Source organism: Fundulus heteroclitus, chromosome 8, assembly GCF_011125445.2.
Source record: "Fundulus heteroclitus isolate FHET01 chromosome 8, MU-UCD_Fhet_4.1, whole genome shotgun sequence".
Lineage (NCBI taxonomy): Eukaryota > Metazoa > Chordata > Actinopteri > Cyprinodontiformes > Fundulidae > Fundulus > Fundulus heteroclitus.
In genome coordinates this window covers 4,790,507-4,817,374 of record NC_046368.1, presented here as the reverse complement: position 1 = coordinate 4,817,374, position 26,868 = coordinate 4,790,507, and the positions used below count along the sequence as shown (strand labels likewise).

At 39.3% G+C, this 26,868-nt stretch overlaps 2 protein-coding genes across 2 annotated transcripts in view; both read left to right on the top strand.

Moving 5' to 3' along the window:
* atp8b1 (ATPase phospholipid transporting 8B1) overlaps positions 1-2,357 on the top strand; it is a 44,432-nt gene extending 42,075 nt beyond the window's left edge. Inside the window, exon 30 of the mRNA XM_012880951.3 lies at positions 993-2,357. Coding sequence (XP_012736405.2) covers positions 993-1,226 — 234 coding nt within the window. The 3' untranslated portion in view covers positions 1,227-2,357. The remainder of the gene's footprint in view (positions 1-992) is intronic.
* A 4,352-nt stretch (positions 2,358-6,709) lies between these two features.
* LOC105938971 (tripartite motif-containing protein 16) lies at positions 6,710-8,799 on the top strand. Its single transcript, XM_012880949.3, has one exon. The coding sequence runs from the start codon at positions 6,757-6,759 to the stop codon at positions 8,461-8,463; it is 1,707 nt and encodes a 568-aa protein (XP_012736403.2). The 5' UTR covers positions 6,710-6,756; the 3' UTR covers positions 8,464-8,799.
* Positions 8,800-26,868: the final 18,069 nt, after the last annotated feature.

Below are 26,868 nucleotides of genomic sequence, written 5' to 3'. Positions count from 1 at the left end.
ACAGCGCCCCTCGTGGACAATATAGGAACTGCATATTTTCAATTAAACAAAGTACATGTTTTTTTTTTTCCAATAATTGTTTTATCATTCTCTTCCTTTTATCTCCTCTTTCTTTCACCTTTTGTTTTTTCTCTTCTTGTTCTTCCTTTCCTCTCCTACTTTCCCATTGTAGTGTCCATATCATTTGAGATATTCCCCACTTGAATCATAATAAAACTATTCACATTCATAAATCAAGCGGAGCACTATGGCAAAAGCAGTACTGCTCCACTTGTGAAAGTCAAATCTGATGAGCTCTTTTTGGCATTAAGACAACAATTCTTATTGCCACATTGCCAGACAGGACACTGTAAAGAAAATAAATAAAACATTTTTTTTTAATTTTTTTTTTTATAATGTTAATGCATTTAGCCACAGGGCCTGACTAAATTGTTCGGCGGGCCGGATCCGGCCCGCGGGCCGTATGTTTGACACCCCTGGATTAAATAATAATACATATGATTTAGCAATGGCATCTAGGTGTTATTCGAGTGTATCTGTTGCTTTATGTCTGTTGGTTGTGCTGTTCTTTTTGTGTCTCTTTCCAGGTGATGGAGCAGACAGAGGACGTTTTATCATTCTCTCCCTTTTATCTCCTTTCTTTCACCTCTTCTTTCTTTTTTTTCTCCTTGTTTTTCTTTTACTCTCCTACTTTCCAATTGTAGTGTCCATATAATTTGAAATTCTCCCTGCAGGAATCACAATAAAGCTATTTACATGCACAAATCAAGCGGAGCATTATGGCGAAAGCTGTTTGCTCCACTTGTGAAAGTAAAATCTGTCGAGCTCTATTTGGCATTAAGATATCAATTCTTATTGCCACATTGCTAGACAGGACACTGGGGGGGGAAAAAATAAAAAAATCCGATGGAAACCTCACAGATCGTCTTAGTGTTTTGCTTATTTTATGCTAAACTATGCTGCATTTTTTTCCCCCTCTCATTAACCTGCAGGTCCAGAGGAACCGGAGGAAGTACGAGATGCAGCTGGAGGAGGAGGAGAAGAAGACGAAGCCCTCAGCTTTCCAACGAGGCAGAGCTTCCCGTCGCTCCGCCTACGCCTTCTCCCACACGCCCGGCTACGCCAACCTCATCTCCAGCGGCCAGAGCATCCGCCGGCGCACGACCACGCACGGCGGGAACCAGGACGGGAGGCCTCCTGCCCGGAGACGGGCGGACAACATCTGAGCCGAGGCCCGAGAGGGAGCAAAGCTGCAGCTGGAGGAGCTGGAAGTGTCTGGAGGACTTTATTTCTGTGGATCCGCTGAAACAAGTCGGTCCGTTTTTAGCTTTTGAAAGATGCCCAGAGGGAGAAGAGAAGTGCCGACTGAAGCCCTCCTGCTTTGGGCTTTGCTCCATCTGGGCACAAACTGATGACTTGAAACACTCACCGAAGAGATGGCCGCCGTTACCGGGGCTTTGAGGTCACCTGCGTGACTGACAATGTCGTTTAACTCAGGATTATTTTTAAATGAGAGCCTTATTTTTTAGTAAGATGGCCGCCGCTGTAGCGGGATTTAGGGTCGTAGCCTTGGGCAGTTTTAGCCGCGCGTCCACTGAGCACTTGACTTTTAACTTTCCCGTAAAGTTCTGTTACGATTCTGTCCGTTGAGCCCAAACGGTTTCCTTCAGCATAAAACTGCAACGTAAGGCTAAAATATATTTTCTTAAGTTTTATTCTAAGTAGCGGTGGAATGTTATTATTGCCAGACTGTGCGAGGTGTTTCTTAGAAAGTGTCTTAATTTAAATATTGGTTGTGAATTCAGTTTTTGTATATTTTGTTACGTGTGCTAAAACACGATTTCTAATCAACTCCAGGAACCTTTTTTTCTCCTTAAATGGCTTTTTAACAGTTATTTCCTGATAAGTTTGGATTATTGTTCTTTACCTCATATTTTACAGCTTTTTTTCCCTGTAAAACTCTCTAGGATTTTATTTACAATTTAAAGATGAACTCAGATTCATATCTTAGATTCGTTGGTGGAAAAACGTAACGTTATTCTTTTTTTTAATTAAAAGTTTAATCACATGTTAACTCACTCAGAAAAAAAATAAGAATTTTCTGTGTCTCACTTGTTTACTTGGCTGAGATGTTCCTTGTCTTATTTTTCCAGGTCTGTCATCAGATTTAAGGCATTTGGGGCAGACTGCTGAGCCAAAAGCTGATAATAATAATTCAGGTTCTGATTGTTCGCCTCATGTTGATGTTCATTACGGTTACCTGAACAACGGTCGCTCACCTGGTGACAGGTTCTGTATGTGATGCAATTTTATCCTTTGGTTGTTAATAAAAGCCAGCGGCACAGTTAGCAATCTGACTGATGGATGTTTATTTCCCCTAAACTGATGTTTGAGCTCAAGGTTCCTGATTAGCGGTGAAATGAGATCTCATGATACCACATCAGAATCAGAATCAGGTGGTATTTCTCAAAAGAATTAAAATCTCTTGCCGTCTTGTTCCAGTTAACTCTGACTTCTCCTGTCGTGGAAACATTTTGATGTTTTTAAAGCTCTTAATTTTGCTTTAATAAATTCTAACAAAATGATGGCATGAAAAACCAAACATATTTAGCATAAGGTCAAATTCGATCTTTTTAAAAGTTACATTTTTATGAAAATATAAAATTATGTATGATCTCAGTTTTTATACACCTATACACACTATGAATATCTCTGTACTAGGTTGTGAAAATCATCAAATATCCAACCTTCTCTGGTGCAGACCCAAAACTGTGCAATAACATACTGACTAAAATGAGCTGCTTAAAATTTTTTGGTCTTTTTATTTATTTATTTTTTATTTTATTATTATTATTATTATTATTAAATGCAGCTTAACTTTTTCTACATATTTTTATTTGTTTCTAAATAAGTGAGTTATTTAACTGTTAAACTATTTTTTAACTATGAATAATGTTGGTCCAGCCTGTTTGTAAGGTGCAATATAGATAAAGTTGACATAATCAAGGCTATGAATCAGGCCATCTTGTCATTATTGAATTTAAGATTAAAAACATGAGAAAACTGGAAATAATAAAACTCTTACCCTTTTTATCTCATTTTATTTGAGAAATTTGTCAACAAGTTGTTCTAATGGTCACTAGAAGTTTATAAATGATGTCATAACCTGCTTTGTGTTATCTTTATTTTTTTTAAATAAATCAAAGAAACAAATTATTTTTTCACCCTTTGCTCCACTTCACAGTGAAAAGCCACTTTGTCAATTTAATTATATCTAACATTTCTTTTATAATATGTAGCACCAGTCTAACTGGACCAGAAAGTGACAGATATACCGGGATTTGATAAAGATGAGGAAAACGTCTTTTACCTTTAGGGTTTTTTCCTCCCTGCTTATTGCATTCATCTGCTCTTAACTTTTTACCTCTTAGCCAAAAATACAGAAAGGTTGGACTAACTATTCTAGATCAGTGGCTCTTGATAATTTACTTGTTTTATTTTTTTCCTCTGTGGATGGGGCAATGTCAGCCAATTGGCACAAGATGCCTCCCTTCACAGCAGAGGACTTTGACAAGCTTCTCCAGAAAGTAGTGTGTATGAAAATCCATGGATGTGGAGGTAAATGCTGGATATGGGAATGACATAACTCTGCTTGTGATTCCAAATAGTGACAACCTGCTCACGGATCCCCATGGGTCCGTCCTGGATCCCCTCCTATTCAATATCTACATGCTCCTCTAGCTCAGATCATAAAACATCATCAGCTACCATCACTATGCAGACGACACACAGCTCTACATCACCATGTCACCAGGTGACTATAAACCAGTTCAGGCTCTGAGGAAATAGAAGAAATCAATGCAGGAGGAGACAAAATGTTCTTTAACTGAATAAAAACTAAACTGAAGGAATAATTTCTGGCCCAATAGAGGAGAGATCCAGAGTTAGCTCACAGCTTCAGCTGCTTCAGCTAGGAACCACTGATCAGACCTGAAACCTGGGAGTAGTGATGGACTCACACCTGAACCTCCATCTAAAGACAAAGTGGACCTTCTAGAACCTGGAGAACATTTCCAGGATTAAAGGACTGATGTCTCAGCAGGATCTGGAGAAACTAATCCATGTTTATCTTTAGTAGAACTGATCACTGCAACGGTGTTTTCACAGGTCTGCCTAAAAAGAAGGACCAGGCACCTGGACCTGGAGTCCGTTCTTCGTACGTTGCTTAAAACATCCGAGATCAAATGACACATCCAAGATGATTTCATCCGGCTAATCATGATCCGGCTAATTGGGTTCTTCCAACACACCTGTTGTTTATGATTAGTATGGCTGGATTGAGTTATCTGAGACAACTGCGCGTTCATGCGTTTGTTTAAAAGGGGAAATGTATCGATAGTAGAAACATTGATCAGCAGTGCTGCTATTGGCTGTTCAGCATGAACAAAGAACGCCCACAGTTTTTCTCCCAAGCAGAACACGAGCTTTTAAAAGAAGGTTATGCCGAATTTGAGTTATTAATTAAAACACCTCAAAATCTGTTAAAGCCAGGAGAGAGGGCCGGCAAAAAAGCAGCAGACAAATTAATGCGTAAATACTGTCCATGGTAGATGTTTCTATCACTTTTTACAGTATGAATTTTTGCATTTTAATAATTTCATATTTACTTTGTTCTTTTATGTCAGAGCCTCCACAGGACCCACTAGAACATGGGGACAAGTAAAAGTGAAATACAAGAATATTCTACAAAATGGTAGCCTTTAATTATTACACTTTATTTTAAAAAGCCACTTGTTATGTCAAGAGATCCAAATTTCAGTGTCATTCCTTAGACGCTGGAAGTAAAGGACACGTGCAAACTGGGAATTTTAACAAAAAAAAAAATCTTTATCCATAAAAAATGAAAATTTTCCTTTTCCAAGTCATCCACAGTTTACACGGTAAAACTGTATTGCTCCGTGTCTAGATAATCCATCCATAGTTTTTTCTAATACAATATACGGCTCGACAGGAAGCAAGCCTTTCAAAGTAAAACTAAACTTCACAATAAAATTGCCCGAACAAATCTTCTTACTGAATATGATAAAAATAAAAAGCAAACCATCATACAAATAACTTAAATATTTTAGATTTATTGCTCCAACATCACGTTTTCCTCTTTAAAAGCCACTGTTAAATGATGTGTTTGTCTGTTTATAACAGCCACCAAGAAAAATCTCTCTACAATTACTCTGTCGCGCTGCGCTAAAGGATCCTGTCTATTGCGCAATACGCGATTAATTCGAAAAACTCTGCAAATTATTCTTGCACCTTCCGCAACAGGTTGCAGTCGTAAAAATGGACATGGCTACGGCAGACTTCCCCATCTCCTCAGCTTATACAGCCGTGATCTAATCTTGTTTACATGAAATAAGCCTGCAGGATGTCTTTCGAAGAACCAAACGATCCAAGATCATGCCAAATCGTCAACAATGAAATCCTGCTAACTGAGTTAGCGACGTACGAAGAACGGACCCCTGGTACCTGAACCCTAAAGTCAAGATGGGGGGGGGGGGGAACTCCCCCACCACCCCACCTTATCGGTTCCTTCTCCGTACCGGGCCCCCCATCCCACACCCGGGCCAGACAGCCCACGGGACAGGCCCCCGTTGTGAATTTTTACAATTTTCAAACAAACATTATGACCCCAATTTAGCTCCATAATACAGCGCTAATAGCCCAACCCCTACTGTTAATTAAATAATAAACCTTCTTAATCTTTCTAAATAAATTATGCCAACATTTGAACAAATAAACTTGTATTTAAACAGTTATAACTTCAAAAGTTATTAAAAGTTTGATAGTTTTGAGCCATTCTGAAGTTGTATTAATACATTTGTTCTTAAAAACTGATAAATGTTAATGTATAAACATTAAATAGCAGTTTCCTGTGCAGTAACATGATTTCCACAGAGGTGGTGGAGGGCCGTATATTTGAAGAGGGAACAAAGTGTCCGCAAATGTCGAGTTGATTCAAAAGATATTCATATTTTAATATTAATGTGTACGTTAAAAAATCAAAACTTTATTAGTTGCTGTTTTTGATCAATTAAAAGAAAAATATTTTCTGAAACCCTATTTAAACCAATTATTGAATTATTTTAATTACAGTTTTGTGTGAAACAATGTAGCTTTTGGTTACTTTTCATACATAATTAAAATAGAATAAGACGATTTTAAGCTGCTGTTTTAATCTAAAACTGGTTGGTTAGAGGAAAAACTGGCTTTATTGATCTAAATGACCTTATTCATGTGACCGTGAGGGAGACTATTTACTGTCAGCTCTGCTGCCTTGTTGCCAAAACAGGTAAAAACAAGCAGAGAAAACTTGACGTACAAATGGAAGATTTTCAACAAAAACACTGACCAGAGGGGCTTTAAAGGTCGCTGACCGACCAGGTGACCCTGGAGCTGCACCGCTGACGTAAAAGCAAAGACTTGCATTAAAATCTTAGGAAGCAGAAATTACTAATGGGGACTCAAAGGAGGGTTAACACTGAAAAGTATTAATTCAGCCTTAATAAAGTCTGGGAAACAAGAGCGGACGTTTACAGCAGATCTTTGCAGAAATAGATTATTTCAAAGGGGAGGAGAAGATATGAGGACCTCCCCTTTCTCCTTTAAAGACCTGCAAGGTTACTGGTGGGTGTTACTACCCTGCTGTCAGGCTGAGGCGCTCCTTAGGGTGCGCCTGTGAGGGAACATCAAGACGTAGAGATGGCGGAGCGAGGAGAAATCCACCTGGACCAGGACAAACTCTGCTGCTCCATCTGTCTGGATCTAATGAGAGATCCTGCCACCATTCCCTGCGGCCACAGCTACTGCATGATCTGCATCAGGAGCCACTGGGATGCAGAAGATCAGAAGAAGTTCCAGAGCTGCCCTCAGTGCAGGCAGACCTTCAGGCCGAGGCCCGTCCTGGTGAAGAACACGGTGCTGGCGTACCTAATGGAGGACCTGAAGAAGACCAGGCCGGCGGCGGTTGGAGGCAGCGGCAGTGACGCCGGACCGGAGGATGTGGCGTGTGATTTCTGCACCGAGCGAAAGCTCAGAGCCGTCAGGTCCTGTCTGCAGTGTCTGGTCTCCTACTGCGAGCAGCACCTGCAGCCGCACTTCGAGTCTCCCGCCTTCGAGAAGCACAAACTCGTCAAACCGTCCAAGAAGCTCCAGGAGAACATCTGCTCCCACCACGGCGAGGTGATGAAGATCTTCTGCCGCACCGACCAGCAGTGCATCTGTTACATCTGCTCCTTGGATGAGCACAAGCGTCATGACACGGTGTCGGCTGCGACCGAGAGGATCCAGAAGCATCGGGAGCTCGGTGCCAATCAGAGGAGCATCCAGCAGAAGATCGGCGACACGAAGAAAGGCCTGCTGGTCCTGCAGCAGGAGGTGGAGGCCATCAATCACTCGGCGGACAAAGCCGTGAGGGACAGCGAGAAGATCTTTGCCGACTTCATCTCCCTCATCGAGAAGAGAAGCTCCGGTGTGAAGCAGCAGATCAGATCCAGGCAGAGGAACGAGGTCAGGCAGGTCAAGGAGCTGCATGAGAAGCTGCAGGAGGAGCTGGTGAAGCTGACGGAGAAAGACAAAGAGCTGGAGCTGCTGGCGCACATCGACAACCACATCCAGTTCCTCCACAGCTACTCCCGGCTGTCGTTTCACAGCGACTCCCCGCACCTGTCCAGCATCAGCGTCCGCCCGCTGCGCTACTTCGACGACGTGACGGTGGCCGTCTCCGAGGTCCGGAACAAGCTGCAGGAGATCCTCCGGGACGAGTGGACCAGAATCCTGCTCACCATGTCCAAAGTCGACGTCTTGCTGTCGCAGCCGCAGCCGGAGACCCGAGCAGAGTTCCTGCAGTACTCCTGCCACATCACCATGGACCCCAACACCGTGAACCCTCGCCTGCTGCTGTCCGACGGGAACAGGAAGGCCACGGTGATGAGGGACCGGCAGAACTACCTTCATCATGCCGACCGGTTCACCCAGAGGCAGCAGGTCCTGAGCACCGAGAGCCTGACCGGCCGCTGCTACTGGGAGGTGGAGAAGAAGGCCGCCAGAGCCACGGTGGCCGTCACCTACAGGGACGTCCACAGGGCCGGGAGCGAGAGCGGCTTCGGGAACAACGACCGGTCCTGGGCTCTGGAGGACGCCGCCAAATTCATCCACAACAACGTCCGGACCTGCGTCTCAGGAGCGCCGTCCGCCAGAGTGGGAGTGTACCTGGACCACAGCGCGGGGATTCTGTCCTTCTACAGCGTCTCCGACACCCTGACGCTCCTCCACAGGGTCCAGACCACCTTCACTCAGCCGCTCTACGCCGGCTTCGCCGTCTACGTTTATGACGGATCCGTCGAGCTGTGTGACCTCAAAGAGGCCGCTGCCATGACGGAGGCAAAGAGCTGCGACATGGTTGTGTGACGGAGTCCACTCTCCTAAATAACACACGGGTGCTAAATAAAAACAATACTGAGAGCCACAGATGTAACAGATAAAATGAGATTTAAGAAAACAATTTTACCTTCTTTTCTGGAGAAAACAGTGTCATGATGTCCTGCACCAAAGTAGTAAAAATAGCTAAATATTGTAAGCCTTCAAGTCAAGAAAACAGTTTTACTACAAAACAGAAGGAGCCATCATGTCGGTGCTGTGAGGATATCCTGAGAAAAAGAAAATAAATTATATCCATTGGCTTCCATTGTAAAGACCAAGTGCTTACATTAATTGCTTAAATTAAATGTTAGCAAACCAAATAGTTGCAATCTGATAACTTGAATTGGAGTAGGAATCGTCTCCCATTAGCATTATGTAAATAAACATTTAAATAATAATAATAATACTTTTATTTCAAGCGCCTTTCCAAACACTCAAGGTCACTCTACATGTAAAAACAATAAATAGTAAAAGCAATGTTGTCATAATTAAAAGAAACAACACAAACTACGCACAGGAAAGTAATATAAAATCATAATGAAAAGGCAATCTTGAACATGTGGGTTTTGAGTTTTGAGTTTTATTACTACATTGTAGGAGAAAAGGAGCATTGTGGTGGAAAAAGTGAAGGAAAAAACAGTTGCGTGGGGTACACTGAGCTATATAATACACTGGAGTGCTAATCACCGTCTGTTTGAACGAGTCGCTTTGAAGCCACCAGCCGCCATATTGGTACTCCCTATTTTCCCCCAGTAACTAGGGAATATGTGCGCTACAGCATCGAATAACGAGGATTTTCTCATGTTCAGGGGGGGCTTAAAAATTTTAAAATGTCAAATGCCATATACTTTTATGTTATGTTCTAAAACTATCAAGTACTGAGAAAGTCATGTGCTGAAATATTTTGCATTTTATTCATTTAAATATATATGTTTAACATTTATAAATATATAAATAACAATATACAAAAACATATATTTACATATGTGTATACATATATATACGTATATACATATACACATACTTATTTATGCATTTATATATATTTAAGATGAATAACATGTAAAATATTTCAGCACCTAATTTCCTAGTAGTTGATAGTGTTAGTACATCCACTGACTGTAGAATTACCTGTGAAACGTTTTCACACAGCCAGAAAACTGCTTGTTGTTGCAACCAAATCCTATGGGATTCTGTGAGAGTAGGGAGGAGCAAGATGGCGGCCAGTGACTTCAGTTTTTCGGCAAAATCAGCACTCCAGTGTATTATATAGCTCAGTGGTGGGGTAGGGGTGGGAAGGCGCAACGATTAGCTGACGCAAAGATTCTTGCGTCATTTAAAAATATATAAACATTGCTGCAGTTCACTAAGGCTGCAGCAGAGGGCAGTATAGCGTCAGTTCTCCGGCGAGCAAAGAGCACCCCTCTCACATGACTGCAGCTCCACGCAGTAATGGCTGAAAGAAGAAGAAACTAAAGTTGGTAAAGATTCGTAAATTACCCTTTTTTTTGGATACAATAGTAACTTTTAGATTGATTTTAGGCGAGAATGTAACTGTAAAACCGAAATATGTGCTTGGTTTATCAAGATATGGCGGCCACTCAGATGATTTTACTGTTATTATTGGTTTAATTGAGTGTTTCATTTATCACTGAGTTTAATGCTTGAGATTAAAGTGAAGATACATGACGGAATATTTTTATTTACCTTTAATGTCTGACTAGAGTGATGGGGTTTATTTGAAAATGGATAATTTGTTCGTTTTTAATTTTCATGCTGACAATATTGCTTAATTAAAGAGAACAAACCTGACTGCAAACATGTTATTATGCCCCTTTGTTTTACACTATAGTTTATCTGTGTAAATGTTAAGCAATGTTTAAAGCTTGAAGGCTGAAAGATTGTTTTAAAAACATGTTTATATTAAAGCAAAAAAAATTGAAATATTAAAAAATAAACTGAGTTGAATTTAAAATTAATATTTTATGGAAGATCGTTTATATAGCTAATAGATAAAGGATAGTGACAAAAAAAAGAGGCAAAAAAAGGCAATAAAGAGGCATTTTACATTTATGTAGACAAGAACATGTAAGTCAAAATATTTTTACAAACAACTGAAGCGATGATGGAGATCATACAAAAAATAATCGTAATTAGTCAACTAATCGAAAAAATGTTCGATAGATTAGCTAACTATAGAAGTAATCGTTAGTACCAGCCAGGCCTATCGGTATGCCTGAAATAAACTTGACTTCTCAAGAAGTGGAACTGTGTGTACGTCGGCTTACTGCAGTTAAAGCAGAGACCCATTTATTCAAGAGTGTTAAGTTATGTTTTCCTCTTTATTTCCTCTTTGTTTCCTCCTTTTTGCCTTCCTAGAGGGAAGGCAAAAAGAGCCTTGCCCCCCAAATAACGCCAAGGGCTCATTTCGAGGACTTATGCTCTTATTTTAGTCTCCATAAACCCAAGAAAAGCGTGTTAGATTTGTTGCTAGCTGTTCTACGCGGTATTTTGTGCATATAAAAAGAGCTGAAACATTCCATTTTATGAACACTGAAAGCAAGTAGCTGTATAACTAAATATTACATGAATAATATAAAACTGCTAAAAACAGTCAAAGTACGAAGTTTTACTCCAAAGTTGCGTGAGTAGCAGCCATCATGAATGCAGAAGTTGAGTATGATCCGACTTTTCAACGTGTATTTCCGACTCTAGGGGCTGTTCCAGCTGAAATTTCAGATACGGAGGTTGAAAATTCCAACTGTCGAAGAGAGATGAAACACAGCAAACTCTCGTTTAAATATCTATGTTAGCAAGCTTGCCATGCCCCTAGCTACAAAGATAGTGAGCCAAGATGCTAACTACAGTTAGCTTAAACTACCTAAAAGATAACTAGGTATGTATTTTAACACGATTTTGATTTGATATGAATATTTGCAGTGAATTTAGTGCCATTAACGAAAAAGGCATGCAAATGTAAAGGAGTTTGCTCAATGAATCAATTTAATCCACAAAGATGAGCGACAGCTGGAGATTCAGAGATGACCCATAGATTCTATATTTGAACTGAACAGGTCCAATTTCGACATAAATATTATACATGATGCATTTTAAACAGCTAGCTTGTCATATTGGTGGCTAGAAACATATCAAGCTTGCAAAATCATGGAAAGACGAACTGATAAAAATCCCTTATTAGTGACATAAAATTATAAAAGCAAAGAGTGAAAATAGAAGTAGGATATAAGCAAAAAAAAAGTTACGTTAAAGAGAAATTAAAGATATAACTACTGTTGTTCCCATATTCTTGTCAACACTGCTATCTGTATCTTATCAATGTGTTAAAGCTTAAAGTGAGGGCGGACGGTAAAAGAAGAACTGCTGTTTGAATTTAAATAAATCTGGAAATGTCTTTCTCTGCTTCTGCATTTTTCTTTTTCTTGAAAATTTAAACATTGGAAACTTTTCTTGCAATATTATCTGTTTACTTCCTTGATCCTTTGAACCTTCTAAATACAAGCCAGTTGATTTTATGTGTTCTTAATCAGTGTATGTTTACAAAATAATATCTATTTTATATTTTAAGCATACAGATCCATGCTGCTATGCTACTATTCACTATAGAGTGGCTGATTGTGCAGTTTGATGGAGGTTTTACATTAACCAATGTGTGCTGCTGTATTTTAACACACACACTGAAAACAATCCTAGGGGCTCTAATTGAATCAATTAAAAAGATGACTACCAGCTGGATTTATTGTATCTGACTGAGCTGCATTGTCGCTCACAGCTATCCTGCTGTGTCTGACTCACTGTTATACTTCAACAAAACAGCTCCAACTCAAAATGACTGCTTCATTGAGGAAAATATGTAGAAATGGCGCCACCCAGTGGTGGAAGTGTGGTTGTGTTTCAGTCCTCAGGGTCCTACATAGAAGATATGTTGATCTTGATTGAGTGGAAATCATCCCAGTCCAGGTTAAGACTTGCTCCTTGTTCCTGCAGATTTTACCAGATTTCTTGAGCAGTTTGATGATATTTTGTCCTGGAAAGGGAGAAACGTAAATCCCTTCTAAGCTTGTTTTCAAGAATATTAGTTAGATCATTTTCTCACTTAACCTGGATATGGTCAGTCCTCATGAATAAATTAGCTAGAAAGAAACTTTTAAAAGTAGTTTATTAAATGTCCAAATTAAAAAACAAAGCAGTGTAATCCAAGAATGCCTTTTTTGAACGCTGCAGTACCGCATGCAGCCTCTTGGTGTCACTGCATCACCATGTTTGGCTCTGGAGGTCAACTGCGGAAGCGAACACATTATTTCTGCTTCTCCTTCCAATGGAGCGCTTCACGGTTGGTCAGCGTCTGGAGAAGGTCTGATTTGGGAAGACACACAAACATGGTTAGTTCTCACCCTGATGATGAGCTTCTGCATTTTCAGCAAATTAATATTTTCAAGCTCTCTATGTGTTCTGATGGGGCTTCTATTCTCCAGCCTTCGAGTTTCTCATTTTAAATATATATATATCTACTAAATAAATGAGAGTATTTACAATAAAGCACACACACACAAAAAATTAATGTTGTTCATGTTATTAATAAATAATAAAGATGAATTTGTAAATATAATGAGAAATGACGTGCAAGAAAAATACATATTTTTGATATTTGAAAGGCAGGCATTTGTTGATGTTTGAATCAGAAACACTGTTAACGATGTTGTAGAAAACTTGAGAATTATCACGAATTATTCAGTAAAAAAATGAAAATGATAATTGCCGCTTTTAACATTAATTTAGCCTAATTTGCTTTGTATTAAATGACCCAGCTTTAGTAGAAAAATAGACTTATTTCCTTAAACAACTTGTAATTTGCACATAATTTCAATTAATTTAGCCTAATATTTTTTTTTTAACTAAGTGATGTTGAATATTTTTCTGTTTACTAAAAATTTACTAAATTCATATCAAAGACTTTGTAAAGTAGATTTGTATTGGTCATTTAAAAAATGTATTAATTAGAAAATGCTGTTCCAAACTAACTTATGAGCAAAGCTCAGTTTAATCAGCAGATTTATCCTTTTTATAAAGGGTCGTAATCTAAGGGGAGGAATGAGTTTGGTGAAATCTGTAATTAATACTTTATACAATCATCTCAATCAGGATGGGATATTCTGGCATCATTAATGAGCCTCTGCAGAACTTAGTGTCAGGCAAGGAAGTAGAGACTTGTCTAAAGCACCAGAGGTCAGACCTATCTATCTTTGATGCTAAAATTTTAATTAAAAGATTAAATATAGATGAAACTGAAACCTTTTGCCTCCATTGACATATCGTACTCTCAATTTGTCATTTTTTTGTACCCTCCTGTATTAAATGCTAAATCAATTAAAAGTAAGTTAGGCACCCAGAAGGAATGATCTAGTTTGGACATAATTCAGCCCACCTGCAGAACCTTGATGGAGATGGAAATGATTTGACTTGTAAGGAGCTGCTTAGGGTGGAATAAGCACCAGAGGGCAGAGTTGGTCACTACAACACCAAGCGTTGTCTTAGCAAAATACCCCATAGGTTCTAAATATTGGACCCCTGTACACACCATACCATACAATATGAGAACCCAAACAAAACAAAAAAACAAAACAAACAACATCCATTAAGGGCTGGAAATTCTGCATGATGTGGCCAAAAGCAATCCTGTGTCCTGCTGAGCCCTGTTCCCTGTTTTTCAATTCAATTTTATTTATGTAGCGCCAATTCATAACACATATCATATCAAGGCTCTTTCCAAAGTCAGCTTCCATCAGATCCTCCAGGTTGGTGAGAAAGTTTCCTCTCTAAGGAAACCCAGCAGGTTGCATCAAGTCTCTCCAAGCAGCATTCACTCCTCCTGAAAGAGCGTAGAGCCACAGTGGACAGTCGTCTGCATTGTTGATGGCTTTGCAGCAATCCCTCATACTGAGCATGCATGAAGCGACGGTGGGGAGGGTTTGAGAAGACAGATCAAAGATGCAAAAATAAAAACAACTCTCAGATGCTGCTGCTGGATATCAGTATTCCTCCACACCTTATGTCCACACTTATTCCCTCTAGTGGTCGTCCTGGATGTGCCAGATTCTTTACAGTAAAATGTTCTGCTTATATTAGTACAAGCAGAAAGTACACCTGGTCAGTGCTTCTTCTAAGTGGTCTTGTTAAAAGTGGGTTGCTCCTCTCCACTGTCACCACATGCTTGCTGCAGATGAGTGATGTGTGAATGTACAGAAATTCAAATTATTTTCTGTCATGTGTGGGTGTAAAGTTGTGGAAAATAATGACAATATATGTATTTTATTTTATTTTACATGTTGTCTGTTTCACTTAATAAGCAGAATGTGTATTCCTGTTTTTTAGGGATGTTATGAGATGAGCTGAGGCTTCGAAGCGTGTCGAGTAGTGGAGGGGGCGTTTCTGCAAAGCATGTATCGAGTCTTGCTTCGTTTAGGGGAGGAGCCTAAAATCATGACGTCAGAAGGTTGGTTGACTGCATGTTTCATGATATTTTGAGTTTTTTATAAAAAAAAAAAATAATGACTCTTTTGTTCACTGTACGTGTTTGTGCATAGTTTAATTTAATTTTCTTAATAAAAATTCTAAAAAAAAACAACTCAAAAAAGAATGTATTAAAACCGAAAACTTATCTTGAAATAAAATTCCACAAGCACTTTAAATATCTGTTTAAGCGCATGGCATTTCACTAAAGTGACAGAAAAACACAAACAAGCCAGCCATGTGATATTCTACTTAGAGAAAAATAAACATAGAACATGTAGATATTTTATTATACAGATGTGATAATCATAAGATGCATTAATGGGTATTACTTATCAATGATAATTCCCAAGGACCATGAAGGATGCAAACGGAGGCAAGCTTAATTTTATTGCTGACTGCGATTATGCGTTTGGCCAGTAGGTGGTGTCGTGTGCAAATGAAGCCTCGTGAACTGAACCCTTTGAATCTGTTGGCTCAAGCGGTCCAATACCTCAAGAGAGCTCATCCCACCATCACTATTGTTTTTACATTTTTATCGGTGTGACAAAGTTTGGACTCTCTACCCCCTAATAGCTAATCTGAACCGCTTTTAGCTGAAACTACTTCATTGAGGGTCTTCTCATCTTCTTCCACCATCTCTGACGTCAGCCTGAGGAACGTTTGCTCCTCTCCTCGGTTCCAGCTGTGAGAAGTTTGAGGAGGTTCCTGCATCCTCAGCCCCTTTTCACCTGAAATTCAACCCCACGGCTTCTCAATTAGATCCAGATCTGGGCTTTGACTAGGCCCAGGACTTTGCATTTCTTGATTCTCAGCCAGTCCTCCATCCCTCTGGAGAGTAGCGGTGTAAGTCTGAGTTTTTGATGATGACTTGCTGTGGCGATCCATAAGGGAATGCTTTTGAATATTTTTCTGTGTAAATGTAATTCACATCAGAGCCTTAGTAAAGCAGACTTTTATTGGTCGCAGTCAGTTTAAAAGATGTTCCAAACCAAATAGTCCTTTCTGATTGTTTACGAGCAGACCATAGCGTCGTCTATTTGAGAAGTTTCCCAATAGAATAGGAGAAGCCAAACAAAGAGACAAGCAGTCTGTTAAATGCTGGTAGCTCTGCATCGTGTGGCCAACAGGGGTCCGTTCTTCGTACGTCGCTAACTCAGTTAGTTAGATTTGATTGTTGACGATTTGGCATGATCTCGGATCGTTTGGTTCTTCGAAACTCATCCTGCACTTGTTGTCATAGCAACATGTGCGCCAGTTTAAACCTGCTCGAGAGCAGGCTTATTTCATGTAAACAGGATGTAAACAGCTTTATAAGTGGAGGAGATAGGGAAGTCTGCCGTAGCCATGTCCATTTTTACGACTGCAACCTGTTGCGGAAGGTGCAAGAATAATTTGCAGAGTTTTTCGAATTAATCGTGTATTGCGCAATAGACAGGATCCTTTAGCGCAGCGCGACAGTGTAATTGTAGAGAGATTTTCTTGGTGGCTGTTATAAACAGACAAACACATCATTTAACAGTGGCTTTTAAAGAGGAAAAAGTGGTGTTGGAGCCATAAATAGAAAATATTTAAGTTACTTGTATGATGGTTTGCTTTTTATTTTTATTATATTCAGTAAGAAGATTTGTTCAGGCCATTTTATTGTGAAGTTTAATTTTACTTTGAAAGGCTTGCTTCCTGTTGAGCCGTATATTGTATTAGAAAAAAACTATGGATGGATTATCTAGACACGGAGCAATACAGTTTTACCATGTAAACTGTGGATGACTTGGAAAAGGAAAATTTTAATTTTTTATGGATAAAGATTTTTTTTGTTAAAATTCCCAGTTTGCACATGTCCTTTACTTCCTGTGTCTAAGGAATGACACCGAAATTTGGATCTCTTGACATAACAAGTGCCTTTTTAAAATAAAGTATAATAATTAAAGGCTACCATTTTGTAGAATATTCTTGTATTTCACTTTTACTTGTCCCCATGTTCTAGTGGGTCCCGTGGAGGCTCTGATATAAAAGAACAAATATCAAATTATCAAAATGCAAAAATTCATACTGTAGAAAGTGATAGAAACATCTACCATGGACAGTATTTATGCATTAATTTGTCTGCTGCTTTTTGCCAGCCCTCTCTTCTGGCTTAAGCAGATTTTGAGGTGTTCACTGTCGTTTTAATTAATGACTCAAATTCAGCATAACCTTCTATTAAAGCTCTTGTTCTGCTTGGGAGAAAAACTGTGGGCGTTCTTTGGCCATGCTGAACAGCCAATAGCAGCGTTGCTGATCATTGTTTCTACTATCGATACATTTACCCTTTTAAACAAAAGCATGAACGCGCAGTTGTCTCAGATAACTCAATCCAGCCATACTAATCGTAAACAACAGGTGTGTTGGAAGAACCCAATTAGCCGGATCATGATTAGCCGGATGAAATCATCTTGGATGTGTCATTTGATCTCGGATGTTTTAAGCAACGTACGAAGAACAGACCCCAGGAATCCTCTGTCCCTGTTTCCACTCTCAGATGCTGCTGCTAGATGTCCGTAGTCCTTCCACACCAGATGTCTACCCTTATTCTCTGATGTTCGCCCTAGATGCGCCTGGGTCTGGGTGAAAGGTGTAATGACTTCCTGTGGCGACACCATGAATGAGGGAGCAGCCAAAGGGACTCAGTTTGGTGGATGTTTTGGGTCATTGTCACGTTGCAGGGTCCAGTACACGTTTTGGTCTTGTATTTACTTCAAGCTTCCTCTGATGGTCGGTACTATGATGATGAACTGACCAGGTCCGGCTGCTGCACAGTGTCCCCAAACCGTGACGCTTCCACCGCCACGCTGCTCTGTTGGTTTGATGTTCTGGTCGTGGAACGCTGGATGTTGTGAATCTGATCAGGTTTTAGCCCCTCAGGTCAAGAAAGACCTGGAGGAGGACACATTCAGTAGAGATCTGCTGGAGAAATACAGATTTGAACCCATAGAGGGAGGGAAGCTGTTCAAGTTCCACCCAAAGAACTTGGTTTACTTTCATCCAGACATGTCGTCTGTTCTGGAGTCTATATAATCGATCCAAAGGCTCTTTGTCTTCATTCTCTCTGGCAAGCTTCAGTCAGACTTTCACGTTTTCCTTGGAGATCAAAGGTTTCCTCTTTCCATTCCTCCCATGAAAGTTAAAGTTGTTGGGTCTCTTTCTGATCGGACATACCTTTCCATCAGCAGTCTGTTGTAGGTCCCATGATGACGTTTTAGATGTTTTGGAGACTTCTTTTAGCGTCTTGCGGCCTACTTTCAGGATAAACTTACTCGCCAGGGCAGACCTGAACATGTTGGCGGATGATTTTATCGTCCTCCACTTGTAAAAGGTTTTCTGTGTGGTGGAATGACTGATTTTAGCTGCTTTAGAGTCCTCTTTAAGTCTAATAAACTGCTATAATCATTGGGCAGCGCTCTGGATCTCACCCTTGGTGTTTAATCAGGAGAACTAAACCAAATCTCTGGTGTTTAAATAGGACAACCTCCTTCAAAACGACGAGGAACTATGTTCTCCATCATGTGACCACTTAGGTCTTGTGGCTCCAGCCTGCTCTGCAGAACCAGAACCAGAACCAGACATGGAGAAGCAGCATTTAGTTCCTATGCTCCACTGATCTGGAACAAACTTCCAGAAAACTGTAAAAGTTTTCTTTAAATGAAGATTAAAAACACATTAGTTTAGGATTACCTTTGACTGTTCTACTGAAACATCATTAGTGTAAGTTTGTAGTCCAACGTTTTTAATATTTGCTTTTAGTTTCTATTTTCCCATTTATTTCCAACTTGCTTTTATTTTCCTGTATTTTAATCATGTAAAGCACTTTGCATTGTCGTTATACTGAAATGTGCTATACAGATAAATTTGCCTTGCCATGTGAACCTGATGCTTTACACCTGTGTGTGATTTGAGCCTGTTTGAGTGGTAGTAAAGTGGGGGTGTGCTAATTTATTCTTAAGCCAAGCCAGCTTTTGCATTATATTTTACAGAATATTTTAAAATACCCGTTATTTGTATTGCTTATCTATTTAGCTGGTCATCCATGCAGGGTCGCAGCGATCTGGTGTCCTTGGACAGGGAGTCGGTCCATCTATGGGCAGCACAGAGACACACCAGACAGAAAACCACGCAGACCTAGAGACAATTTTAAGAGCCCAATAAATACGTTATGTCTTTTGGACTGAGGGAGGAAGCTGGAGTACCCAGAGAGAACCCCAGGACTGTTGAAATCTGAATATCTAGATGTATAAATATGTGAGAAAACACCACCACATCTTCCCTCTCTTCTGCAGATGTGTGAGCTGAAGATAATTTCCTAAAAACAACAAAACAGCTGTAACTCAAAACCTTTTCGCTCTAAAGATTAAACCCAAGAAGTAAAAGAAAGCAGTTAATGCATTAAAATGATAAAATAAGTAAAACACCAATAAAGGGGTATCTGAAGCCAGTGTTCAGCCGTCTCCATGTAATGTCTCCCTGATCTAATTAGGAGGAAAATGACACTTTTGCCTGTTTCTGGAGTCTTTAAATCATTTTCTGAGGTGTTCAGTTTGTTTCTAAAAGTCCAAGTGTGTTTGTTTCATCACGGCAGCCACTTAAATACTCGTTGTAAAACTGTTAACATGATGTTAAATCATCTTTTATTTTCTGGCTGCTATCTCCCAGCCTCTCCATCAAATCTGCATCGGTTCCACTCCGCCGGCCTCCGGGCAGACTCCGATAATGCTCTCCATATTTACAGCGGCGGGAGGATTGGGAGGGTTCCGACGAGATCCCATTTGTGTGAACCTATTAGCGCCAAGCGCTCTGAGCTCTGTCTGATACGCCTCTGAGATTAGGCAATGGTATTACAGTAAGAGGATCGGCCCGCCTGGAGGTGAGGGCCCCGAGAGAGGAACACACACAAAGCCTGACAGGACCGCACGCTCCCTGGAAAAACGATAAACCCAATCAGGATCTGGCATCAGGAAAGAAAAAAATTAGGAGAAACATTTCATTTTCTCTTAACTTTTAACAAAACCAGACTGTTTTTTTTTGTTATCTAATGGAGGTAAACTGATTGTGGCTCAGACTGGAGATTAAAAAAAAGTTTTGTGAAGGAAGAGATGTTGAACATTTAGAGATTTAATGGAAAAAGTCTTTGCTGCTTTATGCAGAAATCAATGGAACTCATTTTATCTGTATTGTTCTGATTCATTGCAAATATCATCACAAGTCAGATCCAGTTCATATCCAGGTATTAGAATCCAATTCCATCCAAATTTAATTCAAATCGACCCAGTTTGTTTGAATACAGACGGATTATATTGTCAGATCCAGATTTATTTATGGTCCAATTCAAAGTCTATTGATCTTGTTTTGCCAGCTGTTGAAAAGGTGTTTTATCTAAAGATCTTTGACTTTGCAACTAGAGCGCTGCCCTGGGAACCAACACAAAGACAGGTTTTAAAAATGAAGATTATCAGAAGGATGTGGATTACAACCAAGTTTAGTGATTAAAAACAAGCCTGGGGAAAAATTAACTGTATAATGAAATTATGATCATCTAAATAAAACATAATTTTTGCATCTTTGGATGAGATTGGGCAGAATTTAATTCATAAAGAGATCAAAAACAGATAAACAGCAGCCTAAATCTCTTTATGAATTAATGTCTGCCCAATCTCATCCAAAGATGCAAAAAAAAAAAAAAAAAAAGAAAAAAAAAATCTCAAACGAGCTTTTGCCAGAAATATTCAGGCAAAACATTCATGACCTGAGAAGATCCACTTCACAAACATTCGCGGCAGAGAAGAGGGAAACCTCTTTGTTAGACGACGCCAAGCTAGCAAAGAGAAAAACTTTGTGAGTTCGTGATACTGGAGGAATTCAAAATCAGTTTCCCAGAATGCTTTGTGGTGCATCTGAAGGAGCATGGCCCAATTCCTAAAGATACTTATATTTATGTATCTATATATATCTATATATATAATATTAATTTGCAAATACTAAATCCTCCTAATTATTCCTGTTATTATTACATTTTTAAATAAATGTTGATAACATTTATTTTTTGACTTTTTCTGCAGAATATTTATCATATCAAATTTAACTTTCTCCTTATTAAGGTCTCTAACCAAATTCCTTCTTTCTTCTTCATATTCCTTACAATACATCACTACATGTTCTACTGTTTCATCTTGCCCACAATATTCACATTTGCCTGACATATGTTTCCCTATTTTGAATAATGTTTTATTTAATCCCGTGTGTCCAAATCTAAGTCTTGAAATAACTGTTTCCTTCTGCTATCCTCATTTCTCCGACTTTCAGTTGAATCCTATACAGCCATCTTCCTCTCCTTTCTTCTTCCCATTGTTTTTGCCACCTTTCCTTCATCCTTTGTTTAATGATACTTTTAATTTCTGTCTTACTTAAGTTAATCACCATATCAATAGTTCTATTTTTTTACGTTTCCTTAGCAATCTTATCTGCAATTTAATTTCCATCAATCCCTATATGTGCTGGCAACCAAATAAATGCAAAACTAATACCCATCATTTGAACTTGATATAGAATTTGCTGTATTTCAAATAAAATGTCTAATCTACTTTCTGAAAAATTATTTTCAGAATGTAGATTAGATTTTCTATTTTGTATACTAATTAAAGCTGAACTTGAATCTGAACATATAATTGATCTTAATGGTCTCGCTTCCTCTATCCATTGTAATTCTAATAATATTGCTAATAATTCTCCTGTATAGACATATAATTCATTATTTATTCTCCTACTCCTACTTTGATATTGAAATCTGGAACATAAAATGCAATACCTATCAATCACACTTTCAGATGCATCTGTATATATTATATATGACTCTGAACACCCCTCCTTTTCTATAGCCAAGTGGTAACACACCTGCACTTGAGTGGACCAAGCCACAATTAAACAGGGGAGAAAAAACAAACAAAAGCTAAACAGAAAAACAGGAATAAAATTATTAATCTAATTTACACAATGAGCTGGTCAGCAAAATAAACCATGTAATAAAGATAACTTAAAAGTTACTTTAAAGAAAAACCAACAAAGCAATACTCAAAAGAAAACCCTATAATTGGTAGAAGCCAGCAATCAATGACATCATCCAGACATTTAAGCAGGAAGTACTGGGCCGGCCCCTCCCATACTCCTGACCTGCTGCAGATCTACAAGGGACAAACAATGGTGAGTAAAAAAGGAAAACAAATACCATGAATATACTTTGAAACCAAATAAACAAGTTCAACCAATAATCCAGACGTAGTAGCTTTAACCTAAACATAATGCTAACACAAACAAACCCGGGATAGTAAGTGAAGCAAAGTTGCAAACTAATGTTTAAAATTTAAACATTATGACCGGCTACAGAAAGTAAATGAATCAGAAATAAGAATAAAGACAAGCCTGCCCAAAGTCAGAGCTACGGCGTTTTTACTGTCACAGTTTGTCTGATTGTGTGTTCCCAATGGAGGCTAAAGGTGTCAGCTTGATGAAAACAATGATTCCTTTTCAGACTTTGAACTGAATGAACCAGATGACCCTTAAACTGTTAATTTTTTAAGGGATTTGTAACATTGACAGAAGCTGATGAGGACCAGAAAGCAATGGGAATTCTGCTGGTGGTTTCGTAATCATTCATTGTTGCTTATCTCCCGTAACCTGACGCCGCCAGATAGATTTGCTTCGCACATCCATCTGGAAACCTTCCGTTGAAGTAATTTTGGGAAGGGGCGAAAATACTGGTTAGCTGATTGGCCTATGTTGGTGATAGACGGGCCAAATAAACCAATCAGATCAACGAAGCATATGACGTACTCGTCAACATGCTTCGTCGTCGCTCGTAACAGAGCGACGACGAAAACACAACCACAAGCCAAGCTACTCTTGCTGCTGCAGGTAAAGGCTCGTTAGCTCAGCAAAGAAATACTCTGTAATTCCGATAAAACTTGCTTGATAGCCACGCTAACGCTAGTTTCATCGGCTGAAGCCGCCAAGTTCTTTAGACTGAACTGACGCGCTTCTCGTTGCGTCACACCTCAACCCGCCTCAAAGCCAACGCTGATTGGACGTTCGTTTGGTGAACGGCTCCAAATTTTCTTTAACGGAGAGTAGCCAGACTGATCTGCGAGTGAAACCTTGAAAGCTCGCGAGATCAGGATGGTCTCACGAGGCTAAATCTCCCGGCCTTCAATGACGAGACTTTCTGCCACGCAAGTACGATTGTACAAGGTATGGGGATGGATTATATACTCCCATCTCTGCACCACGTCCATATGAAGACAGAGTTGGCATCTGGAGTTTCTGATGTTGCTGTGTGTCATTGGTGGTTGGATTTATGATGGGAAATGGCATTGTTGGAGACAAAAATATTGCTAACTCCCATCGGGTGGACAACCCGCATTGTACCGAGGAAGATGAGTTGAAAACCCTCCCTGACATGTTCGTGTACTCACCAGGTTACAAACCTGTAAGCTGGAAGTAGAGGACTTGGCTGACGTGGCTCTTCAGTCTTGTTTTCAGGAGGATACGCTGCCCACAAGGTGGCCTGTAGAGTCCGTTACCCTCTGAACCGGACCAGGTAGCCCAGACAGAACTCCTTCCAATGCCAGTGTCCTGTGAGTCTCTGATCCAGGCTAAGAAAGGTGATTCTAAAATGGTTAAATGCTTTAGACGGAGAGAAAGAAGCGGACGGTGGAAAGGCTCACACGTTTTATGTGGAAAGTTGCTGATAATCAATTCAAAATTCAATTAAAAAACCAAGGAAGAGGTACCACCTGGGATCTTTAAACCAATCCCTGCAGCTGGTGAACCTCTGGAACGTGCGTTGGCGGTCTGTGTCTCTACCAAAAACTAAGAATGGGATTCAGTTCCTTTTTGCCGTTATCTGTGATGTCAACTCATTTCCCTGAGACTGTTTCCTTCCCTAAAACCACCATTCCCACAATAACCAATGCTTCGCTCAAGGTTTTCACAGTTGGACTTCCTAGTGGGGCTAAGAGTCTTTGTCTAAAAGTTTGTACAATAAAGAATTTAAAGTTATTACGATGTAAAATTAGAAGTTAGTACACCTTGCAGTTTAGTTGACAAAAAGTAGAATTCAGAGTTGAGCAAACTCAAAAGCAAGACTTAAAATATTTAGTTTAATTGCCCAATGTAAAAGTTACCTTGAAATTTTGAGTTCATCCAGCTTTTTTTTTTTTTGCCGTGCAGTTGGAGCGTGTTGGACTATGATATTGATGTGGGCTGGGCTGCTCTCATTAAACAGCTTGATTATCGTTGTCCTCCACCTAAACAAGAGCTGATGAACAAAGAGATACCTTCTTGAAAAAGATCTAGCCAGACTGAGTCAAAGTTCTTGGAGTTCCTCTTGTGTCTTGTGCTGGTGAAGATTCTCAGTCATCCAGGTCATGGTCATTCCAAAAAAAAAAGTTAAAAACAAAGCAACTGGACTTGTTTTCCGTAGTTGAAGACGTTTCGCTTCCTCTCCAGGAAGCTTTCTCAATTCAAAAAGTCTGGAGTAATGTGGAGTAACAAGCTTTATACCCTTGCCCAACAAAGACCTTGTATTGGGTTAGATAACATGCAGATTCAATCGAAACAGGTCTTGTGTCTTACTTCTTACTGCATCCGCCATGTTCTAACTATAGCTCCTCGCTCCTGTTCCTCCACCTTTCATGGGGTGAACAGTAAGAACTCTATCTTGGGGAGGAGAGGAGCTTCGTACTGCTGTGCTGAATTCGGACAGCCTTTAACTCTGACGTCATTATGTAACAGAAACATGAATGATTCTAGTGAAATCCAGCCTACAGCCTTCTGAGAATGAGCTACAAAATGCACAATCTCTTCTAGTCGGACATTTTTGTTGGTTTCCATGAGCGGGCTGTGCTGATACGTCATGTCATGCAAAGGATTGTGGGATTCCTTATAGCTCGTTAGCGTCAGTGAGGGACCTTGCATGGTTCCTGTGGTTAAGGAGATGTGGCAGGAAGCATACAGGCTTCTTTTGCTGCCTCCTTCCTTACTGACTGCACTATTCGGACATCTGATCATGGCGGCCGCTGATGCACCAATTAGCTGTTTTCAGATTCAATTCAATTCAAGTCGCAGCCTGAAGCTTGGTCCTGTGTCTGCGAGTGATTCTGTGTTTGGACCGTCTTGATTTGGCGAACTGTTGTGTTTAGAATATATTGTTTCAGATGGGACGTGTGGTTAAGGGTTGTCTGCCATTTTCTTTCCGTTAGTTTTCTCCTAAAGCTTTAAAGCATTGTTCTTTTACTTTGTTAGACAAGAATTGTTTTAGTTTTAGTCATGGATGTTTCTTCAAGTCGTGTGAAACCCTGAAAATGCTAAAATAAACCACCTTTACACTAAGCTGGGGTTTGGGTTCTCTAGGTTCTGGATTTATTCTATACTTTTTGTGTTTTTTTTGTTACACCCAGTGCTTTCTAGAGCTCCATGCTAAGCAACATAACAGTAATGTTTTAGAATTAAAGACTTATTGGCAAATAGTCCCAAAAACAGCAGCAACAACAACAAACGCATCATGAAATGTTGCCTCTAATTACAAACTGCAGATAAATGTGTCTTCTTTAACACAATGCTGGGATACAAACCTTTGGATTTGTTATCGTCTCCAAGAGAATATCAGAGCACATTTAAACACTAAATTAATGTGCTTATTTACTCCTCGTGTATTTATTTCTTCACAAATATTAAACAAAAAAAGCAAAACCAAGACAAAGCTGCACCAGTTCTTCTGAAAACGGCAGCAAATCTTCAGGAACCTGAACTTTACTGGCACAGATTCAGTTTTACCTTTGTGGAAAGGTTCCATCGGTTCCACCTGGGGTTCCTCTGAAATCCCGAGCAAAACTCAAACTGCAGGAGGATTTCCGCCGCTACAGCCGAGGCGTCTCTGAACCGTGTTTGGGTCATAGGAGAGTTTAAGACGGCAGGAAGTGAAGTCACGAGGAGGACGTCGTCGCCAGACGCCTCGTCCTGCATCCTCCCCCCTTCCAGCATGGAGAGAGAAAAAGCCTTGTCATAATTTATGACATAAAAATCATGAATCTTTCAGCGTGCGGCGGCAGAGATGGCACTTCATGTTTACGGCAATCATTTCCTTAGTGAATGATTCATGTGGATGTGCTGCTTATGAATATTTCAGGAAACAAACAGAAACATTTCTGCTCAGAGCTTTAAACTCCTGCCATCATCTCAGCAGACAAACCGAGCGTCTGGGAGAAAAAACATAATTTCTTGGTTCTTATTATTATTATTATCAGTTTAAAGTTCCAACCTTCTTTTTATGATTATTGGATAATCTAGATTCTTATTCGAAAATTTAAATTTCTTTTTTTAAATGTAAACATCAAATTTATGAAACTAAAATATATGGATCATTTATATTGTTTTGACTTTATTTATTTTTTTTTCAAAATGAAAAATCCTATTTTGTATTAATAAAAATGCAATTTGTAATATTTATTTTATTTTATTGAAATGTGCTTTTATTATTGGTAAAAAAAAATATTACATTTAAATATTTTAAAACAAATTAAAATAAATGGCTACGGCCAAATAAATAAATATTTAAAAAAAGGAAAAATATATATATATATATATATATATAATATATACTGTGTGTATAAAATGAGAATTAAAATTTTCAGCCTGGCAGTTAATAAATATGAGAAATATTTTACAAATTACATATTTTTGTGCTTAAGCTGTGTTTTTTGAATTGTATTTTTATAAAAACTTTGGCTGAACTCCCTTATTGTAACGTACGGAAGAGGATTAGGGCCACTCAAAAAACAA

Bases quoted from the DNA above. Each gene is read 5' to 3' on its own strand.
- LOC105938971 (XM_012880949.3), top strand. From the start codon at position 6,757: ATGGCGGAGCGAGGAGAAATCCACCTGGACCAGGACAAACTCTGCTGC.